The 21168-nt window shown below is 44.1% G+C and overlaps 1 protein-coding gene across 2 annotated transcripts in view; it reads left to right on the forward strand.

The window, feature by feature from the left end:
* reck (reversion-inducing-cysteine-rich protein with kazal motifs) overlaps nt 1–21168 on the forward strand; it is a 223797-nt gene that overhangs the window by 87465 nt on the left and 115164 nt on the right. For both annotated transcript variants that reach the window (XM_068032209.1, XM_068032210.1), the window contains one exon: nt 18487–18572. In XM_068032209.1, coding sequence (XP_067888310.1) covers nt 18487–18572 — 86 coding nt within the window. The remainder of the gene's footprint in view (nt 1–18486; nt 18573–21168) is intronic.

Genomic DNA, 21168 nt, shown 5'->3' on the forward strand with positions numbered 1-21168 from the left:
GTCTCCGGCTCCCTTTCTCAGACCACACCTTTTTTGTAAAAGGTCAAAACAGCACCTCCTCCCTCACCACACCAAATTCCCACACTTATCAAATTCCCAAGGCTCGCACTCTGTCTCGAGCTGCACTCAGTCACGAGTTGCTATCTTCGTGCCTTCTAGACCAAAGGAAGAGATGCTCATTTCAGGATTTCCCTCAGGCTTCACCGCTGATCTGGGTATAGTACTCAGCAAGTATATATTTTAGTTCAGTGCTTGTATGGCTTCTCAGCTAGGTATTGACCAGAAGCACATCCATGAATAATAAGCAAGAACTCTTATTTATCATTCATCCTGGCAGTATACAGTTGCATGTCTCTGATCATGCACAGAATATCAAGTCTGGTGTTTGAGATGTGTTTTTTTTAAATCTAGAACAGAATGAGGTGGCATTATGAGATATGAGAACTGTGTTGTATTTGAAATTTAAAAACAAAGTCTGGGTAGACAGTAACTGGAGCTGGACTGCAGCCATATAAAACATACAGGAGTGAGGATGTGGCAAACCCAACATTAATGGGCTTACAACATTTTTTTATTTCCAAAATATACTTTATTCATAAAAATCTGTAAAAATTACATTCCCAAACAGTTTAAAACAGCATCAAGTCAAAAAATACAAACAGTGCAAAGGTGATCAGTTTCCTTCTATGCAATTATGAGTTGCCTCACAACCCTTCCATTTCACATTTGTCCTGCCAGATACATTTTTACATTATCCAGGAGACAGAAATTTTCCCGATACAGTTCGAGGGGTTTCCTATGGATCCAGCCCCTCAGTTCAGCTTGGTGGGGGGATCTTACACTGTGGTCTTTCCCCATTGAGCCTTTGCTGCGGCTGCCCCAAGCTTTAGTGCGTCCCTCAGCACGTAGTCCCGGACCTTGCCAGTCTGCAACATTCGGTGGTGGACAACTCATTGCGCTGGAAGACCAGCAAGTTTTGGGCAGACCAAAGGGCGTCTTTCACCGAATTGATAGTCCTCCAGCAGCAGTTGATGTTTGTCTCGGTGTGCGTCCCTGGGAACAGCCCGTAGAGCACAGACTCCTGTGTTACAGAGCTGCTTGGGATGAACCTCGACAAAAACCACGGCATCTCTTTCCACACCTGCTTTGCGAAGACACATTCCAGGAGGAGGTGGGCAACCGTCTCTTCCCCACCACAGCCACCGCGGGGGCATTGTGCGGAGGGGGCGAGACTTCGGGTGTGCATGAAGGATCTGACGGGGAGGGCCCTTCTCACCACCAACCAAGCTACGTCTTGGTGCTTTAGTTTAGTTTTAGTTTAGAGATACAGCACTGAAACAGGCCCTTCGGCCCACCGAGTCTGTGCCGACCATCAACCACCCATTTATACTAATCCTACACTAATCCCATATTCCTACCACATCCACACCTGTCCCTATATTTCCCTACCACCTACCTATACTAGGGGCAATTTATAATGGCCAATTTACCTACCAACCTGCAAGTCTTTTGGCTTGTGGGAGGAAACCGGAGCACCCGGAGAAAACCCACGCAGACACAGGGAGAACTTGCAAACTCCACACAGGCAGTACCCAGAATTGAACCCGGGTCGCTGGAGCTGTGAGGCTGCGGTGCTAACCACTGCGCCACTGTGCCACTTGTTTAAAAGTTCTGGTGATGAGGCATTCCGCCAAATGACTTTGACGTTAATGGGCTTACAACTCATTCAGCTGCCAGATGGTTTGTGATTACCACTTCCACAGTGAAAATATATCCAGGTGAGCAGGTGGGTATGCATGATGAACACACTTATTGGTAACTATAGGCTGAAAGACGTTTTTGTTTGGAGAGTGTGCTTATCTAATTCAGAAGCTTTGAAGTTGCAGTGGATACCAAATTCATTGGCATGCTACACAGGTTTACCTGGGTGTCCTGGGTAGGCTTGGTGCAGCAAAACATGTTGATTTGTCACTATCCAGACAACTCACAGCCCAACCAGCTGATGTGACGCCATGATCCCAAATTTAGGTAATGTGGGTCTAGACAACGTCTGCATTGTTTAGTAATGAAAAAGAAGCATGAAGCAGCAAGATTGGCCCTGCAGTAGTGCTATTTAAAGGGCCAGGCACTTGGATAAGAGGCAAGTTAAATTTTGGGAACTTTTCTTTTACAAAGCGTCTGAAAGTACTCTGGCGTGTTTTTGGAGGTGTTTTGGTGAGTTCCTCCATTTGTCAGAGAGTTGCTCAAAGGGATGGGAGAGGAGTACCTGTGTCCTGTGCACGTAAAGGATGCAGGAGGTATGGGGGCAGCAGTGGCAGTGCCTCTGGGTATGCAGCATCATAGGGAGATGGAGCAGAGGCTGCAGCGATAGCAAGCTCTGTGCCATCCCTTCTGCCAACTTGAAAGCAGATGCCTTCAAGCTCTGTGACAGTGATAGGAGGCTGTCTAGCAAGCCAGCCAATGCACCCAGAATCTCCTGCATGCCCATTCAGCGCTCTCCTGCATACCACCCCATAGAAGTCCTTATCTGAGTCCTCTGCAGCAGGACTCGTCTGCAACCTTGCCCTCCGGTGAGTTGGCAAATTAACCATCTTTTGCCCCAAGCCTGGTTGCAGTCCATTTGTACCACTAACTGACCATGTGCTGATCCTAACTCTGTGGTAACCTCCAAGGTAAGTGCGGTGCCACTGTCTGAGCTGGTGGCTGCGAGTGTGAGATCAAGTGCAGGGGCCTCTTCATCAGTAATATGTTGTTGCTCTCTTTCCTCCTCCTGGGGCTCCTGTGGTTGGGCAAGCAGCAATTCGTGGGTGTCTGAAAGCAGGAACCCAGAAGGAACAGGTTGGTGTGAGGGAAGGTGCTTGGGGTGGGAAGCAGTAGGTCCATGGTCACACCATCAGCAACTTGTTCACCATGCTAGATAGCAGGATGAGAGTGAGCTGTGAGCTAAGTAGAGGCATAAGGCAGGAAGATGCCATCATCCTCAATGTTCTCAGTGACATCGGATGCCACACATCCCGCCACAGCGGCATCATGATGCCGGTAACCACTCAGGCATTCTTATCCTCACCAGCTCTGCTCTGCTCCTCTCTATTGTGTGTCACCTTTTGCAAGAGAGAGGGCAGAATGTCAGTGGTTGTGTCGCACTGTGTTTTGGTGATGTGCCTGTCATAGCTGAATAGCTGGAGGTATGTGGAAGCAATGAAAGGTGGGTGAGAGGCTGACAGCATTGGTAAGTGTAAGAGAGTGAGGTGGAGTATCTGGAGGTTAGGCATGAGTATTGAGTGCCAGGGAGTGCTGCCGGGTGAGTGATGGTGTAATGCATTGATCAGTGCAATGGAACGGTTGCTGGGAGATATGTGAAGATGCATTCACTGACATTGACCACCTGGTGTGAAGCCATTAGGCCTCTAGCACTGCTGCCAAGTTCTTGGGTCGAGATTCTGGGAGTTGACCACCTGCTCCAACTCCCTTCTGTGGGCTGTCCATGAGGGTCTCGACTCTCACCCCGCCCCCCACCTGCCATGGGACTATTTGCGTCTCTCCTCCTGCCCACCTGCACCACTAATGCCTCCAGCACCACATCCGTCACCATGGATTCTTCTCTCTACCCTTGTGTTCAGTTTGCAAGAGTTTCCATTGCTGGAATCCTTTTGTGTATCTTCCCTTTAAGAGAAAGCCTACCTTTATGAAAAGCAGGCAGACTATACCATGTGATCGGCAAGCAACACTACCGGGGCCTCTGGCAGTGTTAAGAAGCAGTGCTGGAGACGCACCAGCTAGCGCCACAATTATTCACAAGGTGGATATACGAAATTTGAGTGTTGTCCACCTCAATTTTAACCGGTGCGGGCATGCCAAAATTGCGACCCCAACCCCCCCCCCCCCCCCCACAATCCCAAGCCCAAAAATTGGGACAAACGAATTTCTGGCCCATCAAGTCTTCGGCTCAAAAGCAGGCCATTTGGCTCAACTGGTCGATACTTACATTTATGCTCCACACGAGCCTTCTCCCATCCCTCTTCCTCTCATCCTATAGATATTCCCTTCTATTCCTTTCTCCCTCGTGTGGTAGCTTATTCCTCATTCTTGCCGCTCTTTGAGTAACAAAGTTTCTTCTGAATTCCCTATTGGGTTTATTAGTGATTTTCTTTTATTTATGGTCACTAGTTTTGGTGTCCTCCACCGTGACCTTTTGAAATCCTTTCATTATCTTAAAGACTTCTATCAGGAAACCCCTCAGCCTTCTCTTCTGGAGAAAAGAACTCCAACCTGTTCGTTTTTTCTTGTTAATAATAACTTCTCTGTTCTATTAGCATCCTTGTGAATCTCATTTGTACCTTCTGCAAAGCCTCTATGTCCTTTTTATAATATGGAGACCAAAGCTACTGTTAAAGTCAGGTGAGGAGGGGTTGAACGACCTCCCTGTTTTCTCTCTCCTTGTTTGGCTACAACAAGTTTAATTCTTTTTTTAAAGTGGATGTACTTGTCAATTCAGTGAGTGTTTGATTATTTGCATGCTATGATCATAAAAAGAACCAATTGGACAGGTTTTCTTGAGTTGAACAAAGCGGTTAGCTTTGAGAGGGGTAGAAGAAGTGAGAGACCTTGGAGTGTATGTCCACAGGTCCCTGAAGGTGGCAGGACAGGTAGACAGAGTGGTGAAGAAGGCATATGGAATGCTTTCCTTTTTTGGCCGAGGTATAGAATTCAAAAGCAGGGAGGTAATGCTGGAACTGTATAAAACACTGGTTAGGCCACAGTTGGAGCATTGCGTACGGTTCTGGTCACCACATTACAGAAAGGACATAATTGCTCTGGAGGGAATACAGAGGAGATTTACAAGAATGTTGCCAGGGCTCGAATGTTGCAGCTATGAGGAAAGATTGGATGGGCTAGGGTTGTTTTCCTTAGAACAGAGGAGACTGAGGGGTAACTTAATAGAGGTGTACAAAATTATGTGGTGTCTAGATAGAGTAGACAGGAAGGACCTGTTTCCCCTAGCAGAGAGGCCAGTTACCAGGGGGCACAGATTTAAGGTGATTGATAGAAGGATTAGAGGGGACATGAAAATATTTTTCACTCAGAGGGTGGTGGGTGTCTGGAATTCACTGCCAAGAAGGTGGTGGAGGCAGAAACCCTCAATTCTTTTAAAAGGTACTTGGACATGTACCTGAAGTGCTGTAGCCGGCAAGGCTATGGACCAGGTGCTGGAAAGTGGGATTAGATTGGGCGGCTAGTATTTTTCGCTGGTGCGGACACAACAGGCTGAATGGCCTCCTTCTGTGCAATAATTTTGCTATGGTCTCTATTCTTAAACCGATCTGAGTAAAATAATAAACTACGCTTCAACTTTCTCTTACACACACACACAAATAGATTACGGATTGGGGAAAGAGTAGATTGATCGAGTTAGAAAATGGGTATGCAGTCTGTGGCGTTTGATAACTTGGCTGGCTTCTAAGCTGAATTCAATAGTCCTGAGGCTTTCGGTTAGAAGAGATAGATGGCTGATTCGGTAGGTCTTTTGGAGGCAGCGATGCGGATGATTTCTTTCAAGGGGTCTCTGGTTGCGGCCGGAGTGTGCAGAGATGGTCAGTCAGCAGGGAGGGTTCGAAGTTTGCAAGCTGGAATGGAGAGGGAGACAATGAAGAGACCTCCCCCTTCTCCCCCCGCCCCCCATCACTTGGGTCTGCACTTGTCAGAGTCCAGTTGCTTGACAGCACACAGAGGGACCTGTCATGACAGTCACCCAGTGATTCAGACATGGTAATTAGTGTATTCTTGCAACTAAAACAGCCCATGTCTGGGGATTTCTTTCTCACAACCAGGGTCCTGTTGTTCAAGTAATAGTCTTGACACCTTGCTAATGGGAACAGGCAGTTGTCTTATATTTCCCAGGTCTTGGTTCTTGCTAGGACAGGCCAGACTCCTCTTCTCCATCTCGCAGACCTTGCAATGTAGGATACAGTGTTGCAAATTAGGTGGCCATCTTAAGCTGCTAGCAAAGTCATCTTTTATCTGGTCTTTTTTAATCTTTTAAAAAAAAATTCAGGTGTCCAGTTGGTGGATTTAAAAACAATCATTCAACATAGCACGTTGGCGTGACACTGTGCACATTTTCTAAGTGTGGTCTAACTAAAGTTCAAATTGAGTTTAACATAACTTCCCTGCTTTTCAATTCTGTCCCTCTAGAAATGAACTCAGTGCTTTGTTTGCTCCTTTTGTGGCCTTGACTAACCTGTGTTGCTACTTTTAGTGATTTGTATTTCTGTACCCCGAGATCTCTTTGCTCCTCTGCCCCATTTTGATTCTTATTATCCAAACAGTATGTGGCTTCCATATTGTTCCTACCAAAATGCATCAGCTCTTACTTATCTATATTGAAATTCATTTGCCAATTAAATGCATATTCTGCAAGTTTATTAGTCATTTTGGATTTTGTCACATTATTCCTCTATATTAACTACCCCCCACCCCCAACACCACATTCTACCAATTTGAGTGGCTAGCCTTAACTTCTACTTTCTATTTTCTGTTTTGTAGCCAGCTTGCTATTCTTTCTGTTATCTGTAGCCTGACTCCACATAGAGAGATACAGCACTGAAACAAGCCCTTCGGCCCACCGAGTCTGTGCTGACCAACAACCACCCATTTATACTAATCCTACATTAATCCCATATTCCCTACCACATCCCCACCATTCTCCTACCACCTACCTACACTAGGGGAAATTTACAATGGCCAATTTACCTATCAACCTGCAAGTCTTTGGCTGTGGGAGGAAACCGGAGCACCTGCAGAAACCCATGCAGTCACAGGGAGAATTTGCAAACTCCACACAGGCAGCACCCAGAACCGAACCCAGGTCGCTGGAGCTGTGAGGCTGCGGTGCTAACCACTGCGCCACTGTGCTGCCCCTTTCTTTGACCTTGGTCACGCTGTGCGGTAACTTATCAAAAGACCTTTTGAAATTCCATTTACTGCATTGCTTTATGTCGTTTTACTGTTACTTCAAAGAGTTCAATAATGTACAAGCGTTTCTAGTGTGTGTTCAGGAAAATTTTCTACATCAGTTCGTTTCCAGTCCAATGAGGAAGGAGACATTGTTGGATCTGATTCTGGGGAATGAAGTGGATCAAGTGTCAATAGGATAACAGGGGACAGTGATCATAGTATCATAAGGTTTAGGTTGGCTGTGGGAAAGGACACACAACAATCCACAGTAAAACTGAGCGAGGGACAGCTTTAATGGGGCGAGAATGGATCGATCTCAAATAAATTAGAATTGAAGGTTGACAGACAAAACTGTAACAGAACAATGGGCTGCCCTTAAAGAGGAGATAGTTCAGGTACAGTCAAGGTACGAGGGGGAAAGGTAGGGCAAACAAATCCAGAGGTCCCTGTATGACGAAAATATAGGTCAGATGGAAATGAAAAGATGGAAGCAAAGAGAGAGTTTGAAAAGAGACTGGTAGCGAACATAAAAGGGAATGCAAACGACTTCTATTGGCATATAAATGGTAAAAGAGTGGTAAAATGAGAGTGGGGCCAATTTGGGATGCAAAAGGGGGATTGAACGCATGGAGGCGGGACATGGCTGAGGTACTAAATGAGTATTTTGCATCAGTCTTTACCAAGAAGATGCTGCCAAAATCATAGTAAATCATAATGTAAGAGGAGGTAGTTGAGTCACTGCATGGGCTAAAAACTGATAAAGAAGGAGGTATTAGATAGGCTGGCTGCACTTAAAAGTTGATAAATCACCAGGGCCGAAATTACGGAGGCACTGTCCATAATCTTCCAATCATCCTTAGATACAGGGATGATGCCAGAGGATTGGAGAATTGTAAATACTACACCCTTGTTCAAAGAAGGACGCAAGGATGAGCCCAGCAACTACAGGCCTGTCAGTTTAACCTTGGTGGTGGGTAAGCTTTGAGAAACGATAATTTGGGACGAAATGAACAGTAATTTGGACAAATATGGATTAATGAAAGCCAGTACAAATTTGTTAAGGGCAAATATGTTTAACTAATTTGCTTGAGTTTTTTGATGAGGTAAGAGTGCTGATGAGTGTAATGCAGTTGATGTGGCATACATGAACTTCCAAAAGGCATCTGATAAAGTGCCACGTAACAGGCTTGTTAGCAAAGTTATAGCTCATGGCAAAAAAGGGACGATAACAGCATGGATATGGAAGTGGCTGAGGGACAGGAAAGATTGTTTATCGGATTGGAGGAAGGTATGTAGTGGGGTTCTCCAGAGGTCAGTGTTGGGGCCCCTGCTTTTCTTGATATATATTAATGATCTAGACGTGTGTACAGGGCAGAATTTCAAAATTTGCAGATGACAACGAACTTGGAAGGATTGTGAACTGTTAGAAGGGATAGTGATGAACTTCAAAAGGACATGCACAGGCTGGTGGAATGGGCAGACAAGTGGCAGATGAAATTTAATGCAGAAAAGTGTGAAGTGATTTATTTTGGCAGGAAAAACAAGGGCAGGCAATATAAAATAAAGGGTACAATTCTAAAAGGGGGTGCAGAGGGACCGGGGAGTATCTGTGCACAAATCATTGAAGGTGGCAGGGCAGGTTGAGAAAGTAGTTAATAAAACATATTGGGCTTTATAAATAGGGGCATAAAGTACAAAAGCAAAGAAGTTATGATAAACCTGTATAAACCATTGGTTCGGCCTCAACTGGAGTATTGTCCAGTTCTGGGCACCACACTTCAGGAGGGATGTAAAGGCATTAGAGAAGGCGCAGAAAAGATTCATGAGAATGGTTCCTGGGATGAGGAACATCTGTTACATGGACAGATTGGAGAAACTGGAGCTATTCTCCTTGGAGAAGAGGAGATTTGATAGAGATGCTCAAAATCATGAGGGGTCTGGACACAGTAGATAGGGAAAAACAGTTCCCATTGGCAGAAGGATCAAGAACCAGAGGACACCAATTTAAGGTGATTGGCAAAAGAATCAATGGCAACCTAAGGAAAACCTTTCTATGCAGGGAGTGGTTAGGATCTAGAATGCACTGCCTGCGAGTGTGGTGGAGGCAGATTCAATTGTGGCTTTCAGAAGGGAATTGAATAATTATCTGGCGGGAAAAAATTTGCAGGGCTATGGGAAAAGGCGGAGGAGTGGGACTAGGTGAGTTGCTATTGCAGAGAACCAGCATGGACATGATGGGCTGAATGGCCTCTTTCTGTGCTGTAAACATTCTATGATTCTAAGGTTGGTCAATCATGACCTTCCCTTTTGTAATCTGTGCCTACTACTCATATTTTCAGTTTCTGAATTTTTAAGTATATTTTTTTAGTGAAGGTTTTATTGTTTTTGCACTGACAAGCTAATTGGTTTATCATTCCCTGGACTTGTTCTATCTCCCTTTTTAAATGTAGGAATAACATTAGGGCGGCGCAGTGGTCAGCACTGCAGCCTCACAGCTCCAGCGACCCGGGTTCAATTCTGTGTACTGCCTGTGCGGAGTTTGCAAGTTCTCCCTGTGACCGCGTGGGTTTTTGCCGGGTGCGCCGGTTTCCTCCCACATGCCAAAGACTTGAGGGTTGATAGGTAAATTGACCATTATAAATTGTCCCTAGTTTAGGTAGGTGGTAGGGGAATTGAGGAAAGGTGGGGATGGGGTAGGAATATGGGATTAATGTAGCATTAGTATAAATGGGTGGTTGATGGTCGGCACAGACTCGGTGGGCCGAAGGGCCTGTTTCAGTGCTGTATCTCTAAATTAGCATATAGGAGTAGTATTTGTATTATATCTTCAACAGTTAAACTTACAGAAATGACTATATTCATAAATCAATCTTTCGTTGGATAAGTCTAATTTTTGTAACAGCACAAGCAAAAAATATTCTCACTCAAACATTTTGGTAATATAGAAGGGAAACTGATGAGTACAGTGTATGGTGGTATGCCAGGTTCCTCATAACATACCCAACAAAGTACAAAGTTGGGTTTCGTCATCAATTATCATGAGTCTTTGTTGCAACCCAGGCAGAAGCTATTATTATTTGTGGTATTCCAGGTGACTCAACAGAAGATTTTTCTGCCTTGAGTTATCTTTGTATTTGCAAGAAGAATCATGGATCTGTGGCAAAGGCTATTTAAGAACTTTACATTTGATGGAAGCTGCTGTCTTTAGTTTTGACACAGGCTGACTCTTTATGCAATCACTGAAGCTTAATCGAACCACCCTCTCGTTCCAGGAATCAATCTAGTGAACTTTGCTGCATTATGTAGGAATGGGAGTCTACATATGGCATTGCTTGATGGATGAGCATACTGGCCATAGCACTGTGGTACAGGAAGCCATTCAAGTGGGGTGAGCAAAAAGTGAATGTAGTGGCAGTAGGGGATTGACGCTGTTCTGTGCAGCTGAGAGCGAGAGTCCAGAAGGCTGTGTTGCCTACCCGGTGCCAGGATTCGGGACATCTGCTCAGGGCTGGACAGGAACTTGAAGCGGGAGGGGGGGGGGGATCCAGTTGTCGTGGTCCATGTAGGTACCAACAACATAAGTATGACTAAGAAAGAGGTTCTGCTTAGACAGTATGAGGAGCTAGGCACCAAATTACCCTCAAGGGTGATAAACTCTGGATTATTACCTGAGCCACGTGCCAATTAGCAGAGGGCACATAAGATTAGTGAAATACGTGGCTCAAAGACTGGTGTGGGAAAAGTGGGTTTCGGTTCGTGGGGCACTGGCATCAGTATTGGGGAAAGTGGGAGCTGTACTGTTGGGACGGTCTGCAGCTAAACTGTGCTGGGACCAGTGTTCTAGCAAACCGTATAACTTGGGAAGTAGAGAGGGCTTTAAACTAAATGGTGGGGGGGAGGGGGGGTTGAGGGACCAAGCTTGAGTAGATGTAGCAAATCAAGGGGTAGAGTCAAGACAGGAGAGCAAAATAGTAATCTGGGAAATGAAGGTCAGAGAATGGCAGGAAGGGACAGAGAAAAAAACCTAAGAACACACCAACAGTCGAGACTAGATGTTACAAAGATAACAAAAAGACAAAACTAAAGGCTCTGTCTGAATGTATGTAGCATTCATAACAAAGTAGATGAACTGATAGTGCACATTGAAATAAATACATATGATCTGATAACCATTACTGAGATGTGGCTGCAGAATGACCAGGATTGGGTCCTGAATATTGAGAGGTATGTGACATTCAAGAAGAATAGGAAGCTCGGTAAAGGTGGAGGGGTAGCACTGTTAATGAAGGATGGCATTGGTGCAGTAGTTAGAGATGACCTTGGTTTGGGAGATCAGGATGTAGAATTGGTTTGGGTGAAGATGAGGACTAGTAGGGGAAAGAGCAGGAGTGGTCTACAGGCCCCCTGAACAGTAGTCACAATGTAGGATGAAGTATACGAGAAGAAATATTGGGTGATTGTGATTAAGGGATGGCAATAATCATGGGTGATTTTAATCTACATATAAACTGGAAAAATCAGATTGGCAATAGTAGCCTGGGTGAAGAGTTCATAGAATGTTTTCCGAATAGTTTCTTAGCGCAGCATGTTCTGGAACCAACCAGAGAGCAGGTTATATTAGACTTGGTATTGTGTAATGTGACCAGATTAATTAATGACCTCAGAGTAAAGGCATCTCGAGGTGGCAGCGACCACAATATGTAAAATTTTACATCCAGTTGGAAAGAGTCTAAGACTGGTATTTTAAACTTGAATAAGGCCAACTAAGTGGGCATGAAAGCTGAGCTAGCTGAAGTGAACTGCGTTACTAGGCTTGGAGATAGATCAATAGAGAAGCAGTGGCAGACATTTAAGGGGATATTTCAGAATAAGTATATTCCAACGATAAAGAAAAATTCCAAGGGGGAGGACCTACCATCCATGGTGAACTAAAGAAGTTAAGGAAAGCATCAAACTTAAGGAAAAGGCAAATAATTGCACAAAGATGAGTGGCAGGTCAGATGATTGGTCAGAATACAAAGAGCAGCAGAGAATGACTAAAAGGTTAATCAGGATAAAGAAATTAGAGTATCAGAGAAAGCTAGCTAGAAATGTAAAAAAGGACAGCAAGAGTTTCTACAGGTTTTTAAAAAGGAAAAGAGTAAGTAAAGTGAGTGTTGGTCCTCTAGAGGGTGGGAATGGGGAGCTTATAGTAGATAATAAGGAAATGGCGAATGTAATGAACAAATATTTTGCTTCTGTCTTCACTATTGAGGATTCAAAAGACTTTCTGGCAATAGCTGTAAATCAGGAGGTTGAAGGAAGAGAGAAACTTGGTGAAATTACAATCACCAGGGAAGCAGTACTGAGTAAACTGATGGAGCTGCAGACTGATGAGACCCCGATGGATCCTGATCCATGAAATCCTGATGGATTTCATCCTAGGGTCTTAAAAGAGGTGGCTAATGAGATAGTAAATGCATTGGTAATTTTTCAAAATTCGCTAGTTTTGGGTAAGGTTCCATCAGACTGGAAAGTAGCAAATGTAACCCCTCTATTCAAAAAGGGGGGCAGGCAGAAAACAGGTAACTATAGGCCTGTTAGCTTGATGTCTGTCATGGGGAAGGTGTTAGAATCGATCCTTAAGAAGGTTGTAGCTGGGCACTTAGAAAAATCCAAGGTAATCGGGAATAGTCCGCATGGTTTTGTGAAAGGGCAATCATGTTTAACAATTTATTGGAGGTCTTTGAAGGAATGACATGTGCTGTGGATAAAGGGAAGCCTGTTGATGTACTGTACTTGGATTTCCAGAAGGTATTTGACAAGGTGCCACATAAAAGGTTATTGCGCAAAGTAGGAGCTTGTCGTGTAGGGGGTAACATATTAGCATGGATAGCAGAATGGCTGACTGGCAGAAAACAGAGAGTATGCCTAAATGGGTCCTTTTCTGATTGACAGGATGTGACGAGTGGAGTCCCGCAGGGGTCTGTGCTGGGGCCTCAACTTTTTACAATATATATCAATGACTTTAAATGAGGGGAGCGATGGCATGGTAGCTATTTTCAGATGACACAAAGATAGGTAGGAAAGTAAAAGCAAAATACTGCGGATGCTGAAAATCTGTAATAAAAACAAGAAACGCTGGAACTACTCAGCAGGTCTGGCAGCATCTGTGGAGAGAGATGCAGAGTTAATGTTTCAGGTCAGTGACCCTTCAGTACTGGCAGATATAAGAAATGTAAAAGATTTTAAGCAAGTAAAGTGGGGTAGGGCAAGAGATAACAAAAGAAAAGGTGTTGATAGGACAAGGTCACAGAATAGCTGACCAGAAGGTCATGGAGCAAAGGCAAACAATATGTTAATGATGTGCTGAAAGACACAGCATTAGGACAGATAGGGACTGAAAACAGAACAGCCACAAGCACAAACATGAAAAAATAAAAACACAGTGGGTAGGCACAGTAGAAACAAACTGAACCAACTAAAATAAAATAAACACAAAAAAGAAAAAAATAACTAAAAATACAAGTAAAATGGGGGGCCCATCATGCTCTGAAGTTATTGAACTCCGTGTTCAGTCTGGCAGGTTGTAGCGTGCCTAATTGGTAAATGAGATGCTGTTCCTCGAGCTTGCGTTGATGTTTACTGGAACACTGCAGCAATCCCAGGACAGAGATGTGAGCATGAGAGCAGGGGTGTGTGTTGAAATGGCCAGCAACCGGAAGCTCGGGATCATGCTTTCGGACTGAGTGGAAGTATTCCGCAAAGCAGTCACCCAGTCTGCGTTTGCTCTCCCCAATGTAGAGGAGACCACATTGTGAGCAACGAATACAGTATACTCCATTGAAAGATGTACAAGTAAAATCGCTGCTTCACCTGAAAGGAGTGTTTGGGGCCTTGGATAGTGAGGAGAGAGGAGGTAAATGGGCAGGTATGACACCGCCTGCGACTGCAAAGGAAGGTGCCAAGGGGAAGAGGTGGTGGGGTAATGGAGGTGTGGACCAGGGTGTCGCGGAGGCAACGATCCCTTCGGAATGCTGACAGGGAAAGAGAGGGGAAGATGCCTCCCTCTGGCCTCTTACCCGCTCTTGATCTTTTCATTGCAAACTGTCGGCGAGTCATTGGTCGTCTCAATTTCTCTGCCCCCCCCTCACTCACTGTAACCTGTCCCTCTCTGAACTTGCCGCACTCCGTACTCTCAGGTCTAACCCCGACATGTCATCAAACCTGCAGACAAGGGTGGTGCTATTGTTGTGTGGCGTACCGACCTCTACCTTGTAGAGGCTCAGCGCCAACTCTCAGATACTTCTTCCTACTTCCCCCGGACCATGACCCCACCACCGAACATCAAGTGACTGTCCACAGGACTGTCACTGACCTCATCTCCTCTGGAGATCTTCCCTCTACAGCTTCCAACCCCATAGTCCCACAACCCCGGACAGTCCGCTTCTACCTCCTTCTCAAAATCCACAAACAGGACTGTCACGGCAGACCCATTGTTTCATCCTGTTCCTGCCCCACTGAACTTATTTCTTCCTATCTTGACTCTATCTTTTCTCCGCTGGTCCAGTCTCTTCCCACCTACATCCGTGACTCTTCTGACGCCCTACGCCATTTTGACCATTTCCAGTTTCCTGGCCCCAACCGACGCCTCTTCACTATGGACATCCAATCTCCCTACACCTGCATCTCCCACCAGGACGGTTTGAGGGCTCTCCGTTTCTTCCTTGAGCAGAGGCCCAACCAGTCCCCATCCACCGTCACCCTCCTCCACCTGGCTGAACTTGTTCTCACATTGAACAACTTCATCTTCAACTCCACTCACTTCCTTCAAGTAAAAGATGTTGCTATGGGCACCCGCATGGGCCCTAGTTATGCCTGTCTTTTTGTGGGATATGTCGAACATTCCTTGTTCCAGTCCTGCTCAGGCCCCCTCCCCCAACTCTTTTTCCGCTACATTGATGACTGTATCGGTGCCATTTCCTGCTCCCGTCCCGAACTGGAAAACTGTATCAACTTTGTTTCTAATTTTCACCCTTCTCTCACCTTTACATGGTCCATCTCCAACACTTCCCTTCCTCGACTTCTCTGTCTCCATCTCTGGGGATAGGCTGTCTACTAATCTTCATTATATGCCCACCGACTTCCACATCTACCCCGACTACACTTCTTCACACCCTGCCACCTGTAAGGACTCCATTCCATTCTCCCATTTTCTGACGCATCTGCTCTGATGATGCTAGCTTCCATGACAGCGCTTCTGATATGTCTTCCTTTGTCCTCAACCGAGGATTCTCCCCCACTGTGGTTGACAGGGCCCTCAACCGTTTCTGGCCCATTTCCCGCACCTCTACCCTCACCCCTTCTGCTCCCTACCAGAACTGCGGCAGGGTTCCCCTTGTCCTCACTTTCCACCCCGTCAGCCTCCATATCCAAAGGATCATCCTCCGCCATTTCCGCTACCTCCAGCGTGATGCCGCTACCAAAGGCATCTTCCCCTCCCTTCCCCTGTCAGCATTCCAAAGGGATCGTTCCCTCCGCGACACCCTGATCCACTCCTCCATTACCTCCACCACCTCGTCCCCTTCCCATGGCACCTTCCCCTGCAATCGCAGGAGGTATAATACCTGCCCATTTATCTCCTCTCTCCTCACTCTCACAGGCCCCAAACACTCCTTTCAGGTGAAGCAGCGATTTACTTGTACTTCTTTCAATGTAGTATACTTTATTCGCTGCTCACAATATGGTCTCCTCTACATTGGGGAGACCAAACGCAGACAGGGTGACCGCTTTGCGGTCCGAAAGAATGACCCCGAACTTCCAGTTGCTGGCCATTTCAACACACACCCCTGCTCTCGTGCTCTCATCTCTGTCCTGGGACTGCTGCAGTGTTCCAGTGAACATCAACGCAAGCTCGAGGAACAGCATCTCATTTATCGATTAGGCACGCTACAGTCTGCCAGACTGAACATTGAGTTCAATAATTTCAGAGCATGATGGGCCCCCCATTTTACTTTTATTTTTAGTTATTCTTTTCTTCTTTTTTGTGTTTATTTTATTTTAGTTTGTTCAGTAAGTTTCTACTGTGCCTACCCACTGTTATTTTTTCATGTTTGTGCTTGTGGCTGTTCTGTTTTCAGTCCATTCACACCCTATCTGTACTAATGCTTTGTCTTTCAGCACACCGTTAACATATTGTTTGCCTTTGCTCCATGACCTTCTGGTCAGCTATTCTGTAACCTTATCCTTTCAACACCTTTTTTGTTATCTCTTGCCCCACCCCCACTTTACTTGCTTAAAATCTTTTACATTTCTTATATCTGCCAGTTCTGAAGAAGGGTCACTGACCTGAAACGTTAACTCTGCTTCTCTCTCCACAGATGCTGCCAGACCTGCCGAATATTTCCAGCATTTCTTGTTTTTATTATAGGTGGGAAGGTATGTTGTGCAGAGGACATAAGGAGGTTGCAGACTGATATAGATAGGTTGAGTGGGCAAAAATCTGGCAGATGGAGTATAATGTGGGGAAATGTAAACTTGTTCACTTTGGCTGGAAGAATAAAAAAGCAGAGTATTACTTAAATGGAGAATGACTGCAAAATTCAGAATTGCAGAGGGATCTAGGTGTTCTAGTGCATGAGTCCCAAAAAGTTAGTCTGCAAGTACAGCAAGTCATAAAGAAGGCTATCCTTTATTACAAGAGCAATTGAAAATAAAAGTAAGGTTGTTATGCTTCAGTTATACAAAGCATTTGTGAGACCACATCTCGAATACTGTGTGCAGTTTTTGGTCTCCTTATTTAAGGAAGGATATAAATGCATTGGAGGCGGTTCAGAGGAGGTTTACTGGATTAATAACTGGAATAAGTGAGTTGTATTATGAGGAAATGTTGGACAGACTGGGCTTGTTTTCACTGAGTTTAGAAGAGCGAAGGGAAGTCTGCATTGAAGTTTATACGATCCTGAACAATCTAGACAAGTTGGATCTGGAAAGGATGTTTCCTCTTGTGTATGAGTCCAGAACTCGGGGGCACTGTTTTAAAATTAGGGTCACCCTTTTTGGACAGAGATGAGAAATTTTTTCTGAGGGTTGTGTGACTTTGGAACTCTCTGCCTCAGAAGGTGGTGGAGTCGGGGGTCATTGAATATTTTTAAGGCGGAGGTAGATAGATTCTTGTTAGGCAAGGGAATCGAGGCTTATCGGGGTAGATGGGAATGTGAAATTCGAAACACAAATAGATCAGCCATGATCTTATTGCATGGCAGAGCAGGCTTGAGGAACCAAATGGCCTACTTCTCCTAATTCACAAGTTCATTTGTATGTTCGTATGCTTATCTGCAATGTCACAAACATTTTAATATGCATGTACAGCCCCAGAACTTTTCAATTTAAGCTATTCTCATATTGGTGTGTGGAGGATGTGCATCATTGTAAGAATTTAAGGTAACCGTATGATTAAAATACATCTTTGTAGATCGAGACCTTTTAATGTATTCCAAAAATGGGACTCTGTGCATTTAACAGTATTGTACAAGTAGCATGGTAGTTATGTTGACCAGACATTGTGGTTTATTGCCAAAGTACATGTTCGGAAGGTTAGTTTTAGTTTTAGTATGATGGGTAATTTACTCATGCTGTATAACATCCTGGTTTCATGACTGTATAAATGTTGTGTTTACATGTCTAATAATTTATTTAAAAAAATTACTGACACAAAGCATTTCACAAATGGTGTGAAGTTGAACCTTACCCATGCAATTCATAGCATTGCTTCAGCAGCCTTTGTTGGTGTTTTCCACTGCAATCACTAATTCACTCCCCTTCCTCCCCAGCTGTAATGCACTGTTCCGTGGCTGACATAGTGGAGCATGATTTTCCAGGGCACTGGCAATTTTATTCTGATGTTGAGCATCAGAAGCTGTATGATTGAAACTTATTTGGTCTTTCTTCCTGCCTTCTGAGAGCTGGCTAAGGTCAGGATTTGTTTTTTTTTAATCCTCTTGGCCAACATTCACACATGCACTTTCCACCACGAGCTCCTGGATGGTGATCCGGACTTCTTCCGGCCTATGGACACTGATGGCAATTGTAGTAGCCTCAGTAACTTGGCTTAGAGTACGGATCGATCCTGGGACCTTCTTAAATTTGTATAGCTCAGTACCACATCACTTACATCTTTGTTGAGCCATTGGGCAGTGCAAGTTTAGAATATTGCAAAGTGAAACTTACTTCGCCACAAAGTGTAATTGGATATTGTACTGTATGACTATGCTACCTGCATTCTCGCAAATCTTCACCTTCTCGTTTGATTTAAAATGTTAGATGAAAATAAAATACACAAATTCTTTTTGTGTAATTTCAGAAGTCAAAAATTATTGCAGTCAACTAATCATTTAAAATCACAGAAATTACTATGCTTAGAATACTATTATTTATCTTACTATGTTTATGAAAATCAAATGTAAGAATTTTTTTCTTTTAAGTTACTTTGCAGTCCTTTTCTTTAAGAGAATCAGTCATCAAATCTAAAAGTTTTCTGGATTCAATTTATAGGAGCATCAAAGAAGACTGAAGGCTGGGTTGGCCTGGGGTGTTGTGAGTTGGCCATTGCTGTGGAATGTCGACGTGCATGTAAGCAGGTAATGTGCTTCAGCTGTGTATGGATTTAGCGTAGTGATTTAGGGAAGAACAAAAATGCTGTTTTGATTTTAGGGAGTAAAAATTTGCTTTCCTATCCAACAAGATGAAACAGCACTTTATCATGTCCTCACACTATCCAAAAAGTGCTTCACAATCAGTGAATCACTTTTGAAGTGTAGTCTGCACTCTGGTCATGTCCATCAATTCTTGGAAGATGTATGGGTACTTTGTGTTCATGCACTTGCTTTTGCTTTATCTACTCCTATTTGAGACCTTGTAACTCATCATAGATCTCATTGCCTTGCACCACTGTGATGCAGTGTGCCCTGCTTTGTTGACTGCATTATAGAAATGGCTTTGCTACTGGCAGGTAAATAGCGCAAGAGGAGAAGGATAATATTGATCTGCTAGCGTAGCTTGGTCAGGATGACAAACTATTTGACTCATTAAAACAAATGTGGCTAGGATTCAACTGGCACAGCTCGAATTCAATACATCCAATAGCATACTTCCTCAGTGTCTTAAAGATCCCATCCTGCCACCTTAGAATTTGTCATGCCCCTTCTGTTTGGATTGCTGGCGTGGGAATGTGGGCCAATATGTGTAAGGTATTGTATCAGTTGTTGATCTGTGGCAAGATTGCTGATCGTTAAGTAGTTGTTTTTTCGGTGCTGTCAAGGCATGTGAATAATACAGCCCTCGAGATGAGATATGACCGTCCTGATATACTGTTCAGATAGCTGGGCTAGTTGTAGGGTTACCTCCCAGCAGAACTTAGTGTAAATCTGCATTGCTTGCCATCAAATGCACTGGTTTGACTTCTCACCAGAGACTTCATAGTTTTCGCTGTTGCAAAGGCTGTTAAGGATCTCTCTCTACCACCAGTCTCTTCTGTTGAACTAAGGCTGTCTCAGGGGCACTTTACTGTAGCAGTATGCTGCAGTGTACATCGCAGACATAGGTGCAGTGCCTTAGAAAACCTTTCTCTGCCAAATTGGCTGTGTTTGTGGCAACTTCAGATAATCTTTGGTAAAATATAGTTGAAGTTATGAAGGCCTTGAAGCTCCACCTTTGAGTAATTTCTTCGAAGCCCAGAACGCCTGAGCTACTCATCTGAGCTACTCATATCTAAATGACTATGCTAGTTAGCAACAATCCTTTTGTAGCTTGTTGGAGCTTGTAGGCCTCAGTTTTAGGCTGGGACCAGTTGCATGAAACTCTTGCTGTAGAACACTGAGGACTAGACCCCAAGTAGCTAGTATTGTCTTTGCTTCCCAGACGCAGTGTAACCAGATGGCCGTGGAATTATAATGATTTGCACCAAGCAATGCTTGGTTACAGAAGATCACCAGCAAGGGGCATCCTTGAAATTTAGAGGATGAACACCTGTGATTTTGATTTGTGGTAATTAATAAGCTCCTGCCTGTCCACCTTTAAGGCTCTCCTGAAACTTAACCATGAACAAGCTTTTAAATGCCAGTAGAGTGGCAACTTTGGGCAGGAATTTGTTGAAAGAAAGTGTGTAAATCCATTTTGCTTAATTGCACATTATAGTGAGATTTTGTTTTGGGTGCTGTGTGCATGACAAAGTGGTTGATTGGATTCTAAACATTAAACTGTGGAAGTTGGCCATTGTATGAGATTTAAACAAGCTAAAAGTATGTTCATGCTATAGCATAAAACAGATGATTTATTTTAAATGTGAGCTTTATAATCTGTGAAATTAAGGAGATGCGTGCATAGTACTAGAGGCATTTTTGCCTGGAACAAACATTTAAATCAATTATATAAATGCAAGTCTTTTTTCATTATATAATGCCTTCCATGATGTTATGCACGATTAAGCCGTGATGAAATAAACAATGAAATGAAAGAATTATAAAATAAAAAGTCAACTGTTAAACCAAACCAGAAGAACATGGATTCTTGTACCACAGTCCAAATGTGACGTGATCCCTCCTGTACTGGAAATCTACAAATCCATCTATGAGGATGGAACTTGTTAACCTTGTCTGAACTAGTTCTGGGAGGAAACCCTTTGAAATTGAAAAGAGCACTATTTCATATTAATAGCTCGTATTGACATGAATGAACAAGTGAAGGATTCTGGAGACTGACAGATTTGCAGCCCAAACCAAAATTAAATAGGTGTTAAATAGCACTGTGTTAACAAAATGGTCCCCGTTCAGGCATCAATCAGTAGCAATGGACTCTACATCCTGGTCCATTGTATTGTCACACCAGGGGAGAGGGCCATGTGTCTCTTAACAGAACCTCTGATGTGATGAATTTTTACCTTAAAAAGGTAACCCTCTGGAGATGGGGGAAGATCAAGCCAACACCTTCAGAAAGCAATCCAGCCAAGTGCTGTGAAGGAGATCCAGCCAAGCAGGGAAGAAGCCCTGCTGCTAATTCTACACTTCAGCTTGCTGCAGCAGAGTACTTAAAGTGACTACTGCCTCCAGTCTGATGTTTTAACTGAGAAAATCTACAACAGCTCAAGTTCAAGACTATAAACACCCAGGCCTGCACCTTTAAACGAGACTGCCCTTCTGAAAAGAACAGGCTTACTGTAAACCACACACACCTACCTCA

Source organism: Heterodontus francisci, chromosome 5, assembly GCF_036365525.1.
Source record: "Heterodontus francisci isolate sHetFra1 chromosome 5, sHetFra1.hap1, whole genome shotgun sequence".
In the NCBI taxonomy this organism is placed as follows: Eukaryota; Metazoa; Chordata; class Chondrichthyes; order Heterodontiformes; family Heterodontidae; genus Heterodontus; species Heterodontus francisci.